Source organism: Diospyros lotus, chromosome 1 (assembly GCF_014633365.1).
Source record: "Diospyros lotus cultivar Yz01 chromosome 1, ASM1463336v1, whole genome shotgun sequence".
Taxonomy (NCBI): Eukaryota; Viridiplantae; Streptophyta; class Magnoliopsida; order Ericales; family Ebenaceae; genus Diospyros; species Diospyros lotus.
The window spans coordinates 24,895,236-24,915,296 of NC_068338.1; the positions used below are offsets into that span (position 1 = coordinate 24,895,236).

The 20,061-nt window shown below is 35.6% G+C and overlaps 1 protein-coding gene across 4 annotated transcripts in view; it reads right to left on the reverse strand.

Moving 5' to 3' along the window:
* Positions 1–13,560: 13,560 nt before the first annotated feature.
* LOC127798184 (methyl-CpG-binding domain-containing protein 6-like) overlaps positions 13,561–20,061 on the reverse strand; it is a 29,657-nt gene continuing 23,156 nt past the window's right edge. For 2 of the 4 annotated variants that reach the window (XM_052331562.1, XM_052331570.1), the window contains exons 2-3: positions 14,183–14,296; positions 13,561–14,059 (exon numbers count right to left, since the gene is read on the reverse strand). In XM_052331562.1, coding sequence (XP_052187522.1) covers positions 13,838–14,059; positions 14,183–14,296 — 336 coding nt within the window. In that variant the 3' untranslated portion in view covers positions 13,561–13,837. Of the gene's footprint in view, positions 14,060–14,172; positions 14,297–20,061 lie in introns of all 4 variants that reach the window. The other 2 variants (XM_052331579.1, XM_052331588.1) reach the window with 1 other exon arrangement.

Here is a 20,061-nt window from a genome sequence, read left to right on the forward strand (position 1 = left end):
AATAATTTATATTTTATAATTTACATTAATAATTTAAATCTTTCAATTGTTTTGAAATAATATGTGCTAATTATTGTAAAATTAATAATAAATTTTAAATATACAAGTTTTTCAATGCTAATTATGGAATTTCCAATACATTATTATGTGAATATTAAATATTTAATTAATCCGTCAATCAATCAAAAATAAATAGTATTTATGAGGAATATGAATAGATACTTAAACTATTAATTAAATCATAAAAAATTGTTTATTTATATAAAATTATATCTTTATATAATAATATATAAATATTATATATTATATATAATATATAATATTATATAGTAGAATAGTATATAAATATTTCTTCCCTCCAAAAATCTCTTAAATTATTTTTTACATCTAAAATTTATATTAAACTTGCATGAATTTTTCAATGCTATTAATTAATCAAAAATAAATATTTTATGTTAGATCTTCTCATCAATTAATCCGTCAATAATAAAAAATAAATATTATGTATGAGAAATATGAATAGACATTTAAAGTATTAACTAAGTAGTAAAAAATTATCCATTAAATAAAATCTTATCTTTGTATAATATAATAATATATAATATATTATATTAAAGTAGAATAGTTTGCAAATTTTTGTTTACTCCAAAAATCTGCCGAGCTATTTTTTGCCTCTAAAATTTGTATTAAATTTGTATGGATTTTATGAGATATATTAATAAACAACTTAAACTATTAATTAAGTTGTAGAAAATTGTCCATTTATTTTAAAATATTATCTTTATATCTTTATTCTATATATATTTATATAATATTAAAATATGATAGTCAAACAAAGTATTTTGCCAAGTGTCAATCAATGGTGAATTTTTTCCCTCAAAAACTTGTATTAAATCAAAACTAGTAATTAATTAATTATTAATTACTTTAATAATTATATTATAGTCTTGAAAATGTGATATTTTAACAAATTCATAAAAATTTATTTAAGATTGTTAAATGCTAGAGTTTTTCAATACTAATTAATATTTAAAGTATCACATTTTTAAGACTAGAGAAGAAATCAAAATTCATATTTTTAAAATTTTGTTATTATTGAGAAAACTTATTCTTATTCATATTTAAGAGTTTTAATTTATATTTATAATTATAATATAATAAATAAAAAATAACAAACGTGGATATATTATAGATTTTATATATTTATTTATAAATAAATATAATATAATAAATAAAAAAAATTATAAGTATTTTATCAAGTGACTTACTTAACATATTAATTATTCTTTAACATATTGAATGACAGTACATTGAATTAAAAGTATTCTTCATTAGCATATTGAATAATAAATAATTAATTAAACTTAAATTTTGATAAATGATTAAAAATTAAAAAAATATAATTATTAATTATATTAAAATTATTTAAAATAACAAATTTATTTTTTTATTTTTAAATTAAATTATTTTTTTATAGTGTTGGGGCATTAGTTATCTGTGTATTTGCCATACCAGTTGTACCGTGGTTCTAACATTCTGAAGACAGTTACTTTAAAAAGAAAATCATCTTCAATTTTTCGAAGTGAATATGGCTGCCCCTAACACCAACGTCCCTACGGCTTCTGTTGCTATTTCGGCTGTTGCCGTTGGACCAGCTGCTACCAAACCAGCAACTCATGTTGAGAAGCCACAACAATTCAATGGGGAAGATTTTAAGAGATGGCAACAAAAGATGGTCTTTTATTTGACCACTCTGAATCTGGCGCATATTCTGAAGGAAGCATGCCCAGTCACTCCAGAGAATGCAACTGCGGAGAAAGTAGCTGCCAAGGAAGCATGGATGCATACGGACTTCCTGTGTCGGAACTACATCCTAAGTGCCTTGGCAAACTCACTGTACAACGTATATTGTATTGCCTACCCGACAGCCAAGGAACTGTGGAATGCTCTGGATAAGAAGTACAAACTGGAGGATGTTGGAACTAAGAAATTCCTCATGGGGAAATTTCTTGATTACAAGATTATTGATTCCAAGTTGGTGGTCAACCAGTTGGAAGAACTGCAATTGCTCTTCAGTGACTTGTTGAGTGAAGGATTGGTCATAAATGAACCATTCCAAGTAGTCGCTGTGATCGAGAAGTTACCACCCTCGTGGAAAGACTTCAAGAACTACCTCAAGCACAAGCGAAAGGAGCTGTCCATGGAGGATTTGGCTGTCAGACTCCGTATTGAAAAGGACAATCGGAAGGGAGATAAAGCTCCTCTCAGGCTGGAAGCAAGGGCTAACGTAGTTGAAGCTTCAAAACCTCAGCCCAAGAAACAACAAGACAAGGTTCTACTGAAGTGGACCTTTGGGAAGATACTTACCCTCAATGACGTGTGCCACGTGCCGAAAATCCGGAAGAACTTGGTGTTTGGAACTCTACTAAACAAGAATGGGTTCAAACTTGTATTTGAGTCAGATAAGTTCACTTTAACTAAGGGGGGTATGTATGTGGGACAGGGTTATTTACTTGATGGTATGTTCAAGCTTAATGTACTAGTCCAAGTTCCCAAAAATAATGAGAATAAGAACAAGGCTTCCACTTATTCTGTTGAGTTGTGTGATGTGTGGCACTCGAGGTTAAGGCACGTCAATTATCGTTCTCTCCAAAGAATGGTAAATTTAGGACTGTTGCCTAACTTCAGTATTGACAAAGGACATAAATGTGAAGTTTGTGTCGAGTCAAAATTCACGAGGAAGTCGTTTCCATCTGTGGAAAGAAACAGTGAGTTACTCGATTTAATTCACAGCGATCTATGTGACATGAAAAGTACCCCTACTAGAGGTGGGAAGAAGTACTTTGTCACATTCATAGATGATTATAGCAAATATTGCTATGTGTATCTGTTACACAGTAAAGATGAGACCTTAGATGTTTTTAAGACATATAAGGTAGAAGTTGAAAATCAACTTAGGAAGAAAGTGAAGGTGCTAAGATTAGATAGAGGTGGTGAATATGAGTCAACGTCTCTCTTTGAGTTTTGTGAGGTTAATGGCATAATCCATCAAACCACAGCACCGTATACACCACAACAAAACGGTGTAGCCGAAAGGAAAAATCAAACTTTAAAGGACATGGTTAACTGCATGCTTAATAGTTCGGGTTTACCCCACAACTTGTGGGGGGAGGCTTTACTTACAGCAAACTTAGTTTTGAATCGAATTCTACATAAGAAGACTGACAAATCTCCTTATGAAGTGTGGAATGGAAAGCAACCCTCGTACAAAATTCTGAAAGTGTGGGGGTGTTTGGCAAAGGTGCAAGTTCCTTTATCGAAAAGGGTCAAACTTGGACCAAAGACGATAGATTGTGTCTTTATTGGCTATGCACTGCACAGTGCTGCCTATAGATTCCTGGTGATAAAATCAGAAATTCCTGATATTAATAATAACACCATAATGGAATCTATAGAAGTGGAGTTCTTTGAGAACATATTCCCTTTTAAGAAAGAAAGACACAGTGATGGTGGTTCCAAGAGGAAGTACGAAGCGAGCTCTTTTGAGGGTCAAATTGGTCAGGAAACTGAGGTTGAACCTAGAAGGAGTAAAAGAACTAAGAAAGCTACTTCTTTTGGACCAGATTTTTTTACCTATATGGTAGAAGATGAGCCTCAAACTTTTAATGAGGTTATGACATCGTCAGAGGCTCCGTACTGGAAGGAGGCCATCAATAGTGAGATGGAATCCATTATGCAAAACCAAACATGGGTGTTGGTTAACTTACCTCCAGGAAGTAAGCCAATTGGGTGCAAATGGATATTTAAGAAGAAACTAAAGGCTGACGGTACTATAGATAAGTACAAGGCCCGTCTAGTAGCTAAAGCCTATCGCCAAAAGGAAGGGCAAGACTTCTTCGATACCTATTCTCCAGTGATGAGAATCACATCTATAAGGATGTTGATCGCAATCGCAGCGTTACACAATTTGAAAATTCACCAGATGGATGTAAAGACTGCATTTTTAAATGGAGACTTAGAGGAAGAAGTGTATATGGAACAACCCGAAGGGTTTGTCATAAAGGGACATGAGAAGAAAGTGTGCAAACTCATAAAGTCTCTGTATGGACTAAAACAAGCACCAAAGCAATGGCATGGGAAGTTTGATCACACTATGCTTGCAAATGGGTTCAAGATAAATGAGTGTGATAAATATGTTTATGTTAAAACCATAAATCACGAGTGTGTCATTGTGTACTTGTATGTGGATGATATGCTAATAATGGGCACTCATAGAAGTGTCATAAACTCCACAAAAGGGATGCTGAATTCCAATTTTGATATGAAAGACTTGAGTCTTGCTGATGTCATTCTTGGAATTCGAATAACAAAGAATGCCAAAGGGTATATACTTTCTCAATCACACTATATCGAGAAAGTGTTGCATAGAGTTGGTCATTTTGAGAGTAAGCCCGCAGTTACTCCATTTGATTCAAACTTTAAACTAAAGAAGAACAATGGTGAAGGTGTATCTCTTTTGGAGTATGCTCGGGTCATTGGAAGTTTAATGTACATCATGAATTGTACAAGACCCGATATTACCTACTCAATAGGAAGGTTGGCAAGATACACGAGCAATCCTGGACGTGACCATTGGGATGCTCTGGTCAGGATACTCAGGTACTTAAAGTACACATTAGGGTATGGGTTGCATTACACGATGTATCCACCTGTACTGGAAAGGTTTAGTGATGCTAATTGGATTTCAGATAGCATGGAGACTAAATCGACCAGTGGGTATGTGTTTACCTTAGGTGGAGGCGCTATATCATGGAAGTCTTCGAAACAGACGTGCATTGCACAGTCTACTATGGAGTCAGAGTTTATTGCTCTGGATAAAGCAAGAGAAGAAGCAGAGTGGCTTCGAAATTTCCTTGAAGACATTCCTTTGTGGCCTAAGCCTATAAACGCGATATGTGTCTATTGTGACAACTTAGCTGCTTCAATGCGAGCTAAAAATAATGTCTACAATGGGAAGTCAAGACATATAAGGCGCAAGCATAATTCTATAAGGCAACTGCTCACCAATGGAATAATCTCCATTGATTATGTGAAGTCGAAGGAAAATTTGGCAAATCCTTTGATAAAATGAGTGACAAGGAATCAAGTCACTTCTACATCAAAGGGAATGGGGTTAAAGCCTGCGAAATGAATTACTCGGTGGTAATCTAACCCAGTTGAATGGAGATCCCAAGATCTGGGTTAAATAGGCAAACTGACTGGGATAATTCATAGTCTACACACTAAGGAACTTATAGTTCCTCCCTAGTTCCTGGTAATAAGAGTGTGTATTCTGTTGATGGTTCAGGTAATATTGGTATCTTTTGTAAGAGGAGTATTAACAGAGTGCTCTTAATCAATGCTTACCTATGTGAGAGTAGAAGTGGGTCGCTTCTATGAGAACTGTTCTTAAGGCTTGGGTTCTCTAGAGCTCTCATGAATTCAGGATATTGTCTAGGACCAAAATGGACACAATTATATAGAACTCGAAGGTGTAAGATGAGTTGTATGTGATATCTGTTGTCTAGATTTACCACCAGGAGGGTAGTTCAAGAGCTGGTCTCACTACTTCTTCAGTAAGTTCGACAGATACTCACTAAGGGAGGTTCAAGTCCAAAAGACACATTCCCTGATGCATAACTTGTTGTTTGCTCTCTGTGGTGTCGTGTCAGTCGGTTTGGTTATACACACTTACACTCATGTGGGGGATTGTTGGTTTTCCTAGTGTGTGAGTGTAAGTGTGTGTGTGGGTGGTTGTCCCACATTGGTTGTGTAAAGAGGTGAGAGTGAGTATTTATACTCCTCCCTCACACTAGGGTTTGTGCCTTAAGGGGCACCCAGATTTTGTGAGCGGGCGAACCCCTTGGCCCACGCGCGAGCCGCCGCCGCTGCCGTCCGGTCGGACGGTTGGGTCATTAAGATATATTTTTGTATAAAAAAAATAACAAATTAAATATTTTCTTTTTATTTTTTATTTCTCCTCTTTCAGTGGCTTCCCGAAGCCTCCCCATTTAATTCCGTGAGATTATTTCTAGCCGCTTCGTCTTTTCCAAGCGTCGACATTCATTCCGACCTTCAATGCCGCTTTGATGGCAGCGTCTGTTCGGCCTCTTCGACTCGCCTATATAAGGCTTAGTCGATCTTTGTTGAGAGGCAGAGATCTTCATCTTTACTTCTCGTGTGTCACCAACAGAGAACGAGTGCCTTGAGAGTTCTGCTAGATCCGGTCGAGCTTGGTCACCGTTCCCCCGAAGTTGGCCGTTGAATCCTGCGTTGACAGACGTCGAAGCCTGCTGGTGACCGGAGCAGGGCGTCATTGTCTTCAGGACAGCACTTCAAGTGTGCCTCGGCCTTCGTTGTTTCAGTTCTTCCTTCGCTAAATTTCGGGTTTGAGTTTCTGCTGCTGCTATATGTATATATTTATATCTGTTGTTGTGAATCTATTGTTGCTGGCTGCTAGTTGTTGAACTCAATTTGATCTGTGTTGCTGTCCTTATTAAGGGGTATTTTGCATTACTTGCATAGTGTTGGGGCATTGGTTATCTATGTATTTGCCATACCAGTTGTACCGTGGTTCTAACATATTTAAGTTTTCAATGGTCCAAGTATGCAACCTAGACTTTAGAAGAAGAAGAAAAAGAACATTGAACAGTGAATAAACATGTAGATCAAAGGGTACATTAACTTGAGTGAGAAGCATTTAGATCAAAGGGTACATCAACAGCAGTAATAACATTTAGATCAAAGACTCAGACTAAGACACTTGCATTAATCTTGACCTCAATCAACAAAACTCCCAAGTAAAAAAACCAAAAAATTGAAATTGGAGATGAAGAACAATACATATAAAAATCCAAATACCATTTTCCATACCTATTTTATTGCACCCCTCAATGGCAACAGCACAATCAGAGAAACAATTAGCATTGTAGAAGAGAGAACGCGTGAAGGAGAAAGAGAGAAACAGTTGAGAGACAGCAGATGAGAGGAAGAGTGAGTGAGAGAGGTATGGAGATTGAGGTATACATACGAGTGTTGTTGGGATAGAGATTGAGAGTGACTCATGGGAGGGAGGGAGAGATAGGCAGAATCTGTTGATTTGAAGGGAGGGTGCGAGGGAATGGCTGTTTGAAAAAGATAAATGCTATTTGTACAGAAGCTTTTGTACAGAAAGCTTACAGGGATGATATATCGCGATATATTGCAATATTTTGATCCCTGTTCATCCCCTTCTCCCTCTTCCCCCTTCCCTCGTCGCTGCAACCTCACCCGCCTCACCTCACCTCGTCGCCACCTTGCCTCGCCTCGCCTCGTCCTCGCTTTGCCTCGCCTCGCCTCATCCGCCTCGCCGCTGCAACCTCCGTCGCCTCTGCCGCCTCGCCCCATCGCCTCTATCGCCTCATCGTGTCGCCTCGGCCGCCTCGCCTCACCTTGCCGTTGCTGCTGCCGCCGCTTGTCCCTGCTGCTGCTGTCGCCGCTGGGGCAAATGGTGTGAGAGGGAGAACGAGAGAGAGACAGGGAGAGAGAGATGCTTTGGGCATTTGGGTCATTAATTGCAGGGGCAAAATGGATATTTTGATTCTTCTGTAAATATTTCTATAATATATGTTCTGTACAAATAGCATGACTCTTTGAAAAATCATTTGAGATGTTGGTATGGTGGGACCCACATGAGTCTTCTTTGCCTCAGAAATATATTATTATTTTTTAAAATATATCTATTAAGTTGTGAAAACAGCTGACCGATGTACCAAAATTTACTTAGTCGAACAAATTGAATTTTAATAAAAAATTGAACTGAAATGACCAAAGAAACTAAAAAACAGAACAAACCCAAAATAGAAAATTTTAATAAAAATAAAAAAATTAAACCAACCAAATAAATTGAAAAAACACACCCAAAAAAAAACCCAAACAAACCGAAACAACCAAAAAAATCGACAAGCCGAACAAACCAAAAAATTGAAAAAACCAACTAAACTGAAAAAACAAGAAAAAGAACCAAAAAACTAAATGAGAGCACTTGCTGTAAATTGCAATCACTTGCTTTAAAATTGTACAGTTAATGCAACTTATAAATTACAATCAATAATCAGTTTTCAAATGAAAGCACCTGCTGTAAATTACAATCAATAATCCTCGCAACAGCCACCTCCCTAAAATAATTGAAAAATGAAAACCCTAACTAAAATAATTAAAAATTAAAAACCCTAATTGAAATTTAGCAAATGAGATCCAAAACTACAACACAATTGAAAAATAAAAACTTGAACTGAAACTCATCTCAATGGGTCACTGATCAGAGCCAAGAGAACAGGGAATGGTGGGTCGATCGTATGTCATTGGTCAAAGAATGAAAAGGATGAGTCGATCTCGGTCATCAGTCAAAGAAGGGAAAGAGTGGGTTAGTCTTGGTCATCGGTTAAAGAAGGTGAAAGGGAAGGTGGAACAGAAGGAAGGTCAAAGACTTGAAAGTTAGAGATAAGGACACAACAATCATCGATCGAAGATTGAAGACAAAAGGTCGAAAAGGCGTACAACAAATAGTGTTAGTACAGGTCAAAAACAATGTTTTTAAGAAAAATGGTCAGTTCGATTTGTTTGGTTATTTTTAACCTAAAAATTGAATCGAAATAGATTAATTGAAATTTAAAAAAAAAAAAATTGAACCGAATCAAATTTTATCAAAAATAGAACAGTATCAAACTAAGAATTTTAATTGGTTCAATTTGATTATTTAGATTAAACCGAACACCCCTATTGCCTGTTCTGGAGCTTTAAAAAAATATATTTTAGTGTAAGGCCAATGAGTCAGTAAAAAAATTATAATTGTTAGCTTAACTAAAATAGAAAATATTTGTTTGATTAAAAATGACATTCATAGGGAAAAAGAAAAAAACAGGCCAAATATATGTAAAATAAATTCTTCTGATAGAGTTCAATATGAATGGGTTTTGGATAGGTTTTTATGGGCAAATAACATTGAAAAAGTGATTCCTTTAGAATAATGATTTTTTAGAAATTATCACACTTTAATTGATCAAAAAATAACGAGAACCAAACCTAATATGAGCATAAGTATAATGCATTTTGAAAGATTTGAGATGACTATCCTTGCGCAGCTCTTCGTGCTTGTGTCTTTAATTACATGGGAGGAGATAAATCATAGGCGTAAAATTTTGCTTTACTGTGTAAGACGAGAATTAAACTCACAACTCAGCATATCGCTTGCCTAACCTATGCCCTGGGACCACATTTTGAAAAGTTGACTATAAAATGGACTTCGATTAACTAAAAGGTGTAAAAATTATGAAGACACATTAACTCAATTTATTCTATCATAAGATAAATTTTAGCTTATTAAATTTTATAGCGCCTTGCGAGCAACATAACATTTGTCAATATGGGCCTTAAGAGGGGAGTGGGGCCCACCCCCCGATAGCCCACATAGGGCAATGCGGGCAACAAAACATTCCTCAAACTTTATATTAATTTCCTGTAATCATTTTGTGAGACTTTGATCAACCAATGAATTTCCTATGGTCGACTAATTAAACTCAATTTTTTGCACAAATATAGCTTATGCTAATCATCTGTCCAAAACAAAGATATATTCATTAAATATTTACAAGAAAACTCTCTTTTGCTTTTGTTGTAATCAAAACTATGATCGTATCCTTAAAGGTTAATGAATATATTATTGTCTCGAAAATTAACTTAAGGGGTGGTGAATTGGGTTTTAAGAAAAATTTTAAATTTTTATACCAAACTATTTTATTGATGAGTAAAAATATGCAAGAATAAAAGTAATCAAATACAAATGCATAATTTCAGGCTAAGCATGGAAGGTTTCATTAAAAATCGTATCCTTGAACTAGGGACTACTCTAATGGCCTTCACTAATGGTAGCCACCTTTAAATCATATGAAAATATGAAGAATGTAAGTCATGAATCTCTAGAGTTCAGTAAAAATTTTATGCATACCATAAATGCACCCCTCATTTTCCATTCTCCCATTTTCAAGGCCCTTTGGCCAAAACAATGCCGATTTTTACAAAAGGAGTGATCTCTATGGTCACTGTCTCTCTGAAATAACTTGTATTGCTACAATGACAAAAGTACTCTATGAATAACTTCATCGTTTCATAATCTATGCCCTCAACTGCCCATGATAATTATATAACATAAAATAAAATTCATCACATACAAAAACCACATGGATGTCATGTTCTATGCACACAGGAGGTTAAGGAAGACTTACTAAAAATATGAAATTAGGAACTCCAGTAACCAAATCAGTGATATTGCACCCCTCAAAATTCAATCTGACCAAAAAAAGATATCTTGACCACCATTCATGAGAGTAGCCATAAAAAGAAGATAGAGTAAGGTTCATTGCCTTGGTAGGGAGGATCCAACTCAAATGTCCAAGCTCCAAAATCTTTCAAACGCTCCTCTCAAAGTTCACTCTCCACACCCACCTTTTCTTTCTTTTTTTTTTTTTGTACACATATTGACAAGAGGGGATCAAAATGGTCTCCATTCTGTTGTCGGCTGCAGTTGGTTTGCTTGGCATGACCAAGCGTGCTGGCCACTAGCCAGGCTAACATTATTATTATTATTATTATTATTATTATTATTATTATTATTATTATTATTATTATTATTATCTTTGACCATTACCTCGGTTTAGTACACCACTACCCATTTATAATTCAACTTCATGATTAATCCAATTTGTTAACTTTTTGAAATCCTTCAAGTCACCAATTGACTCTTAAAATAAAAAATAAAAAAAAACTAGCAAATCACTTTTCCCTTTTATAAGCATGATTTCACATATTTTCTAGCATGAAGTTATTTTTTAAATTTACTAAATTATTTTTAAAATAGAAAATAAAATTACAAGTAATTGTATTTTGGTTGACAAAACTTGCTATGGGAATTACTCTATTTTATACCGAAAAACTTTAGTTGACTAAAGACTTATTTTGATTAACTAAATAGTGACTGATAAAAATTTGTTTACGTCACTGGAAGAATTTGGTTGACCATTTACATGATATTTGTCAGCTAAATTGATGAATCAAATATTAGAAGACATGTTGCCTCATCTATGGTCGACTAAACTTATAACATTGGTCTACCGAATAAGGCTAAAAAATTTGTATGTGTGCATTTTGTGATTCTTTGGTCGATTAAAACAAGTTAATCTTATTAAAAGGTAATTTTCTAGATATCTTTAGTTGACCAAAAAAAACCCTTAATTAACCAAACTACATGTGATTTTTCACAAAAAAACAAAAAAGAAGGAGTTTTGAATTTGGAGATTTTGAGAAATACTTAAGTAAGAAAATATGCTTATTTTATCTATTTTAATTTATTAATGACTTCAAAAAAAAAAAATTTCCAACTTTTGAGACACCAATGAGATTTGAAATGCTTTAAGAAAACTTTAATTTTTATTTAATTCATAAAAATAATTATTTTTGTTATCATTAAAAATTAATGATCGTCTCTTTTTGAGATTATTAAGATTACATAGTTAATATACAACTTAATATGGTTCTAGGCAAAATATAAAATAAATAGTTGACAAAATTAAATGCTCTTTATGCCTTATTTATATTGGATGAATTTTTCACGGTCTATGGTGATAACATCTAATTTATAGTAATAACTTGGAAGATCAATTGAAACATTCAAAGATTATTCCTAAACTTTGCATGAGCACTAGCTAAAAACTCATACAGCTAAGAACAATTGACCAACTAAGTGAAAAAGTGTAAGAGAGATGAGTTAGTATCGTTGGGAAACATCATTATCAACTCCCTTGGGATCACGATTGATCTTAAAAAGATAAAATCTAGCTTTTCACTTTTAGTTTTGATTTTAATTTTAATTTCGTTGTGTTTGATTTTTGTTTTATTTCTTAAATAACCAAATATGTTATGTGATGTTTTAAACTTCTATATTTATTTCTAGTGACTTCCATAAAATCTTGAGAATTGGCTAAGAGTTATCTAATGCATCATTGACGAAGTGGGTAGTAAGTAACAACAGAAAACAAAATGAAAAATGTGAAGATATATTTCTATTTTTTTTTTTCTGTAGATTCCTAGAAATTTTTAAAATGAAAACAAAAATCAAGCATTATTTTCTATTATTATTTCTAAAATAATAAAATAGAAATGAAAAACTAAAAATGGAATTCACATTATAAAATAGAATTAATAATAATAATAATAACCACCACACGATCATGATGATGGAGACAAACTAGTTGGATGAGTCTTGCTACTTTGTCCGGGAGTCTCACAGAGAGGTTTATTGAGGTTAAAATGGAAAAAATGTCCCATTATGCAATCTCCCCTTTCCCCTTTCTATGGCCATCGCTGTCTCTAGCAAGCTCTAGCACCCGCCGTCGCCTTCCTTGTTTCGCCTCGCCACGCGTCGACTCGAATGCAATGATGGTCGACGCGGGGCAAGGCGAGGCAACAACAAGTGCTCTAACCCACCACTCGTCGACTCGGATGTAGCGATGGTCGATGCAAGGCAAGGTGGCGATGGGTACTGGAGCTTGCTAAAGGCAACAATCATGGGAAAGGGAGAGAGAGAAGAGGGGAGGTTGCAAGCAAGAGAGCATTTTTATCATTTTGACCGCTCTCAATAAGCCTCTTTGTAAGCCTCTCGGGCAAAATAACATTAAACCTAGATTGATAGCTAATGAGTTTTCTTTTGATTGATTGCACAGAGACGACATAAGAAACATCTACCATAAAAACACTCCTTCCACCATAAGAAAGAATTATTCTCATCTACAAGCCTGTGCGACGTTGTAGCTATGGTCATCTAATTCAACAAAATGCTACTCATATCCCTAACTAAAATAATTTTTAATTATGGTCTAAAGGAGACATCAAGTCAACTTTCTACTATTTCACCCAACAAAGGGAGAGAAAAGAGATCATGTACATAAAAATAATGATATTTTTGCCCATAAGAAGCTTCTGAACTGGTGTGTGGGCTTTGCTTTCTCTTGTCTATTTCCTTCTCACTACGTTTTTTCCTAATAGTTGGGTAAAAAGGAGGAGAACCCTATTCACATTGTCTAGAAACGAATAAAGAAACATGGCTGCCAACATGTCATCCAACAGAACAACAAAAACGAGGACAACAGTGCATGGGACAACAGGCAATAGTTATTTTCAAGTAGCATAACAGCATATATATCCAGTTTCAACCTTATAATCACGGTGCTATGAGAAGTAGAACAACAACAAAAAGAGAGAAACTCGATAGAAGTAAGAGAAATAAAACCTATTTTGCATTGCCATTATCTAGAGGACACAAATCAAGAAATATGACCTCAACATGACAAACCCAAAAAATCAATGAAAACAAAAGCAACAATGCACCACGCAAGACAATAGGCAAGTAGCTATTTCCAAATAGAATGACGGAGAATATCAAATTTCCACCTAGCACATCAAAAGAAAATAACCATAGACACAAGAGAATAAAATGTCAAACACTAGTCCATTATAGCAAACATCCCAATCTAAGGCAAACAAGCTATGCCTAAATTTAGTCTTAAAATGAGAAAAAGGTATTATTCTATAAGCAAACCTCCCAAAAGAGAAAATACTGTTCACCTAGAGTTCGCTTTCAGATGATGAGATAATATCAAGCCAAATTAAAGAGCTTTAGGGGAAAAGAAAGCCTCCAGAGTCAAGACAGTAAAAGTCAATGCTTCAAAATCTGACATCAAGCCATTGCATGCTCCCAGAACAGTTCCTACTTCAAAGAGTGGCCAAATGCAGCCTCCCACTCTAGCCTAGTTGATTTAGGTACCATTTTGTTTTCGAGTGACGGTACCCATTGATCCCGAGCAGCATCTGTAAGTACCCAAGTTGCCCCCTGTGGCACATTGAGAAAATCAAAATTCAGGGCCACGGAACTCTCCTTCTTTGTGCTGGGAGACTTCTTCAGCTTGCGAGGTCCTTGATTGTCGACGGGCTGCAGAAACAATTCTTCTAAATGTTAAGAAAAATCAGGAAATGGGAATTTGGAGAGACACAAACACACTCTAAAGTACAGATTCACAAAATCTAAAATGGAACGAGAGGCACCTTCACTTACGTTGCCATCAGAATCAGTTACAGATGCCTTTTTTCGCTTAGTCCCTGTTTGGAGATAGTATTCCACCTCTTTCTTTGACCTGAACCTAAAGCCTGAAAGCGGATCAACATAGTACTGCACAATATAAAGATCTAAATTAAGCCTTGCCATTCATGTAGAATTCCTTTTGGTTCATCAAGCATTTTCAAGTAGAATTCGGCAGCAGATACGACATCAATAACAAACCTAAACCCAACCACCAAAAAAAAAAAAGAAGTAACAATAATAATAAATGAGATTCTATATTTTACATAAAAGAGCTTGCTGAAAAAAAGCTGCAAGTTAAAAGAATATATTTGCTTTAATGCTATATGAAACATAATGGAGGATTTTTTTAATGTGAATGGAATAAACCCTCCCATACTTGCGCACATAAACTTTATAGTTCTTAGGATTCAGTTCCTATCTAGGTTGCATCATTGCCAGTATGCTGCAGCTTTGTTCAGCCAGATAATCCAACAATCATAGTTTGTGAACTTCTCAACCTCCAAAAGGAATTAAATTATACTGAAAGTATAGAAAGTTGGCAACGTGCCCTGTAAAATAAAAAATTCAAAAAAGCAAAATTGCAAAAGCAAAAGCATTTAGAATGCCCCTCAAATTTGGTTGCAGAATAATTTTAATTTACCTAGCTTCAGAAACCTCAAGAAAAAGTCAAAAGAGTACAAGCCAATGTTAGTTGATGAAGAAACTAGTCAACTGAGGTCTTCCCTTTGCCTTCTATTGCTCTAACCACAAACCTTGTTACACTATCCGCCTTGAAGATGCTATTCTGACCGAGTGGCAGTTACAATCAAAGTTGAGTTACAAAAGTAAACATTGCTTACCCAGCTGATCTCAGAAACAAAAGTTGAAGCCACAATCAGCTTTGCCAAGCTGCAGTTTGCCCTGAGAGAGCGCTTTGGGGGGTGTTGTGGAGCAAGCAGAAGCAGGGTAGAAGCAATATTTAAAATGCAACCAACTTTGTGATCAATTGACAAGATAACCCAACTTAAAAACGATTTATAACCCCAGGAAAAGAGTTAGGTAGGAAGGAATTAATAGAAACCACATGCCTGAAACTCAGAAATCTATATAAAACTAGTGATGGTTTTGTACAGAATATGAAACTCCAATCTGAATCAGCACCGCAACCTAAACGTTTGTGACAACCAGTACTATTCCTTTACAAGCATGCAGAGGCCATAAAACTAGTAAAGGGTGTGCCCGGTGCATAACGTTCTCTGTATTGTGAGGGGTGGAGGAAGGTCATCTTTGTACACAGCCTTAACCTTACTGTGCAAAGAGACAATAAAACTAGTAATTCTTAATCCAAGAAACTGAATTAGCAAAAAGATAAAAAGCACAAAATGTAATATCTCAAATAATCTAATTTTTTACAACTGAATATACGAACTCCCTAAATATTCTTTTAACATAGCATTACTGTTTTATTCTGAACCTACTCCAGCTAATCAACCGCAATGCCAAGATCAAATCGAAGTAGTTACACAACAACTACATATCAAGCATTAATCCCATTAAATGGGGTTACAAAGCTAGTTACACAAATGAACAAAATGCAAACAGCAAAACAACATATTATGTAGATAGGCACCCCTTAACCATTTAGTAGACTGAAGAAATGTTGCCCTTCCATGTTGACATTTTCACTAGTATGCACATCACTTTCCTGTACAGAAAATAGATACTAGGATGTGCTCCCACTGAAAACAAGCCCATCTTTTCCCAACTTGGTAGGAAGAGAATTCCACCCACCTTAGACTTGTCAGGTCCCACATTTCACTAAAAATGGCCATTGCATGGTTCAATAACCACACCATGTAAGATAAAGTGACAGGTGTCCCATCTGTTTAAAACACTGGAAAAAGAAAAACTCTCTATGGTAGTTGTTCAAAGTTATTCACTTGATTATATCCTTGCGTGGTCTCACATTTCTGCTTTCTTCTACTTTATTGCACCAAGGGCAATAACCATAAACAAGCAAAGCAAGTTGATTGATTAATATCCATAGAGAAACTTGAGACAAGCTCAATATGCCTCAGCTTATATCAAGTTCAAGGAATTGCTGAGGTAGGAGCAACTTGAATGCAGCCTTAAAGGTTTTATAAATACTAAGATTATTTTATGCCACATCTTGGATCATCTGGAAAAGAACACATGCAAAACCCAGTTATATAGTTGGAAAGTGAAAGGAACAATATGCCAAGCCTTAATCACACTATATGGGATCAGATACATGAATTCTAGCTAAGTTCACCAATCATTTCTACATATGGTCTTATTTACCATAAAACCCTTATATTATATACCTAGAGTCTACAATCCAATTTTTCTTGGTCTTCCTCTATCTCTTTTGTGAATGACATGTTCCATTCTGTCCACTCTTCTCATAATAGCCTCTATTGGTCTTCTTCTCACATAACCAAACCATCTTAATTGCATCTCTTGCATTTTATCTTCAATAGGAGTCACTTCAACCTTCTTACAGGTAACTTTATTTCTAATTTTATCATTTTTTAATTTTATCTTTCTTGTGTCCAAATAACAATAACAAAAAGGAAAAGTAGAGAACCTAAATGTACTTTTGCCATATCCTACTTGACTAGAGATGCTAGTAATGCAATTTTGCAGGCAATTTTACCACAGAATTTTCAGTTGAACGAACAGAAAACCCGATTAGAAAGGAAGAAGACGACATGAACGAGCAGATCACACTAACTGCTAATTGATTGAGGTTAGATTGTTTTGTTCAGATATCTACCTTGCAGGTTTCAGCTGAGACAGGCTAATATGAGGACTAATCAGGCCTTCAGGTGCAGATAGCTTGGGTTCCAAATTTAGTGGTATACAAGCTTAGTCTCTAACTAAGAAGTCCTAGTTTAAGTAAAACAATGAAAAAGCCAATAGCCTACTATGTGCACTCTTTCAGTCGATGGAAACTAGTTGAAAATTTTCAAGAGCTACTAAAGGCCTACCAAGATTGTCTCAACTTTGTTGGAGAAGTTGTGTGGAATGTATCAATAGTATTAAAAAAGGAAATTGGCAGCAGCATGGGCTTCTGTTCATTACTGACATTAGTTGGTCTGGTTACGTTCTAAAGCCTCCAGAATACAGCTAATGTCTCACCTTTTCTCTTGGTCCTCAAGAATTACTCAGTTAGCAAGTTTGCTTGGTCCTCAAAGGTCTCTTGGGCACAAGATTTTTTATCCCACGTACAGATGTGTAGTGTGTTAGTAGGAGGCAATGAAGGAACTAAATTTCACCCTATGTTATGAGTGATACACCTCCCCAAGGAATGTTTACCAAGAACTGAGTAGGAGTGCCTATTCTCCACCTCCCCTTCACCTCCTTTTCTTCTTTATTTTTGTCTGCATTCATAGATCCACGTGGATTGATAGTACACCATCACTGAAGTCCCATTTCAGCCCCTCATAATCCAGAATCTAGCACCAAACCCTTTCTTTACCTTATACAGAAGTTTTTTGTCAAAATTAAAAGAAGAGGTGGCAAAACAAGGTCAGAGACTGGAGCCATTATGGAACTGAAGAATTGTGGTACGTGGCCCAGCTGGCTAGAAAGACAGTGAAAGAGAAGAGCAGCAAAGGACTTCTAGAAGTTCTGCGAGGGTGCAGACGTATGTATTTAGTACAAGAGAGTTAGGAGTGGTAACACGAGTGACATAAGAGATACATCTTTCTAAGATAGAACATGAGTTAACTGTCATATCAAGTCCATGGGTGCAATTGGGTCCTTCCGATAGATAGAGGTGAGGGGTTGCAATGCCTGTCCAAGAATGTTTTTTGAATACTCAAAGGATGCTCCATTGTATCTTAAGTCCAGGATCAAGTGTCCCTCTGGATTAAAAAGGTGACGCATTGCATAAGATCAACCACATGTCCCTCTGGATGACTGACATGTCTATGTTCCAATGCTAACATGGAAAATACATAGTTGTACTCTCATGTCCACGACATATGTCAAATAATACAGTGGTTGCCCTTAAGTTATACCATTAGTAATATGTTATCAGCAACATATTTATACGATTTTCATTAAATTCAAATGGGTTTTAGAAGCAACAGCCAAATTGATATGTTTGTCTAAATTTGTCTATATCTACATGTAGGTTACCATCAGTACTTGACAGAGAAGAGCTCTGGAAATCCTTCCTACGGTGCTAGGAGCTCTTTGGAACTGTAGCATGGAATTCTTTGTTCCAAGTAAAACATCATACACAAACTACCTTAAACAGGGAAAATCTTGTATGAAAAACAGCAGAACAATAAATAAATAAAAACTATATATCTAAAACAGATTACCAAGACACTGGAGAAAGAGAGGAGACTAAAGGGGTGAATCCTCCCTCATCAACAGAATTAGGGAAATGAAAGTGGATCCCTTCTAGCAATGAATGAAATGTTCTAAAATATTGAAAGCTTTATCATTCTCTTCCACCACATAGCCCACGTAACAAATAGGAGGCAAATAGCCAATGATGTCTACATCTCCAGTTTAGTCACACACTCATTCACAAGAACATAAAAGTCAAAAAATTGGGAGAAGCATCACCAGCCAAACACCAAAAGGGACTTTCAAACTCCAAGCCACAGGCCAAAAAAATGTATTGAATTTTAACAGGCATAGTGATGTCTAGAGCATAAGCATATTTTGTAATCTTATGACAGATAACCCCATGCACCAAGAAGTCTCACATAACTATAATTAATGGTTGTCTTCTAATCAAGCATCTCTTTGTCCAAAAAATTTGGAAATGTCAAAGCCTAGTAACAAAATCTTTTTGACATTTTAAGTCAAACTATATAGAGCTGGAACAACACTCTAAGACAGAAGGTCATGGTACCCAATGCACAAGGCTCCCACTTTAGGGCAGTCTCTGGAAAAGGTAAAAACCTAGCATGACTAGAATACTTCTCACGGGCAGAATATTGCTTAGACCAAAATAGAGGGTCACCAATTATATCATTCCTTGTGTCCTCTTAAGACATGAATTCTTTCATTACAGGTTCAGTTCTTACATCCCAAACTGATCAAATTGAACCGTGACAAGAAGAGAGGTGTAAATTCAAGACTGCCACCTTCCCCAAATATATATACACTCATGCACACCATATCAAGCCCTAATCCCACAAAGTGGGCATGACTACATGAATTTTACCTTGCCAATCATCTCTTATCTATTGCAATATCTTTTGGAAAACATTGATTAAAGAACAAATATCTGAATTTAAATGCATCCAAAGAACTGAACAAATAGCATGGACTGCATCCATCATTAAATTAATATTGATTGTGAAAAATAATTACCTTATCAACCATTCCGGCAGTGGCACCAGAGGATCGGGCCTTGTAATCGATCCACCAGGCCAAGGGTCAGGCCTCTTCCAAAATGGGGCAGAGAGGGATTCCACAGCTTTCCCTCTTTTCCTCCTCTGCAATGGCAGAGGATCTGTGGGCGTGTCATTTTTTGGGGTATCTTCTTCTTGAGGGATGACATTGAGGTCAATAAAGATTGATATGGTGTGGTTCTGAGCTAGGGTTTCTGCTCAATGACCCTAGAGGAGGAGATTGCGTAGATCTAAGTGAAGCTAAATGATATCTGTTAGGTTATGATATTTTTTAAGTTTATAATAAGAAAAAAATATTTTCTTAGCTGGGCTGTAAATTGATTGAGATGGGCTTGGCTTGGTTAGCAATATAATTGAAGTCCAATTCAAAAATTACGCCATGAAACCATGCTTATCATCTTTTATTAGATAGATTATATCTGACCCCCACAAATAAACCAAAGCTGCTTGTAAGTTTGTTCCAAGTAGATA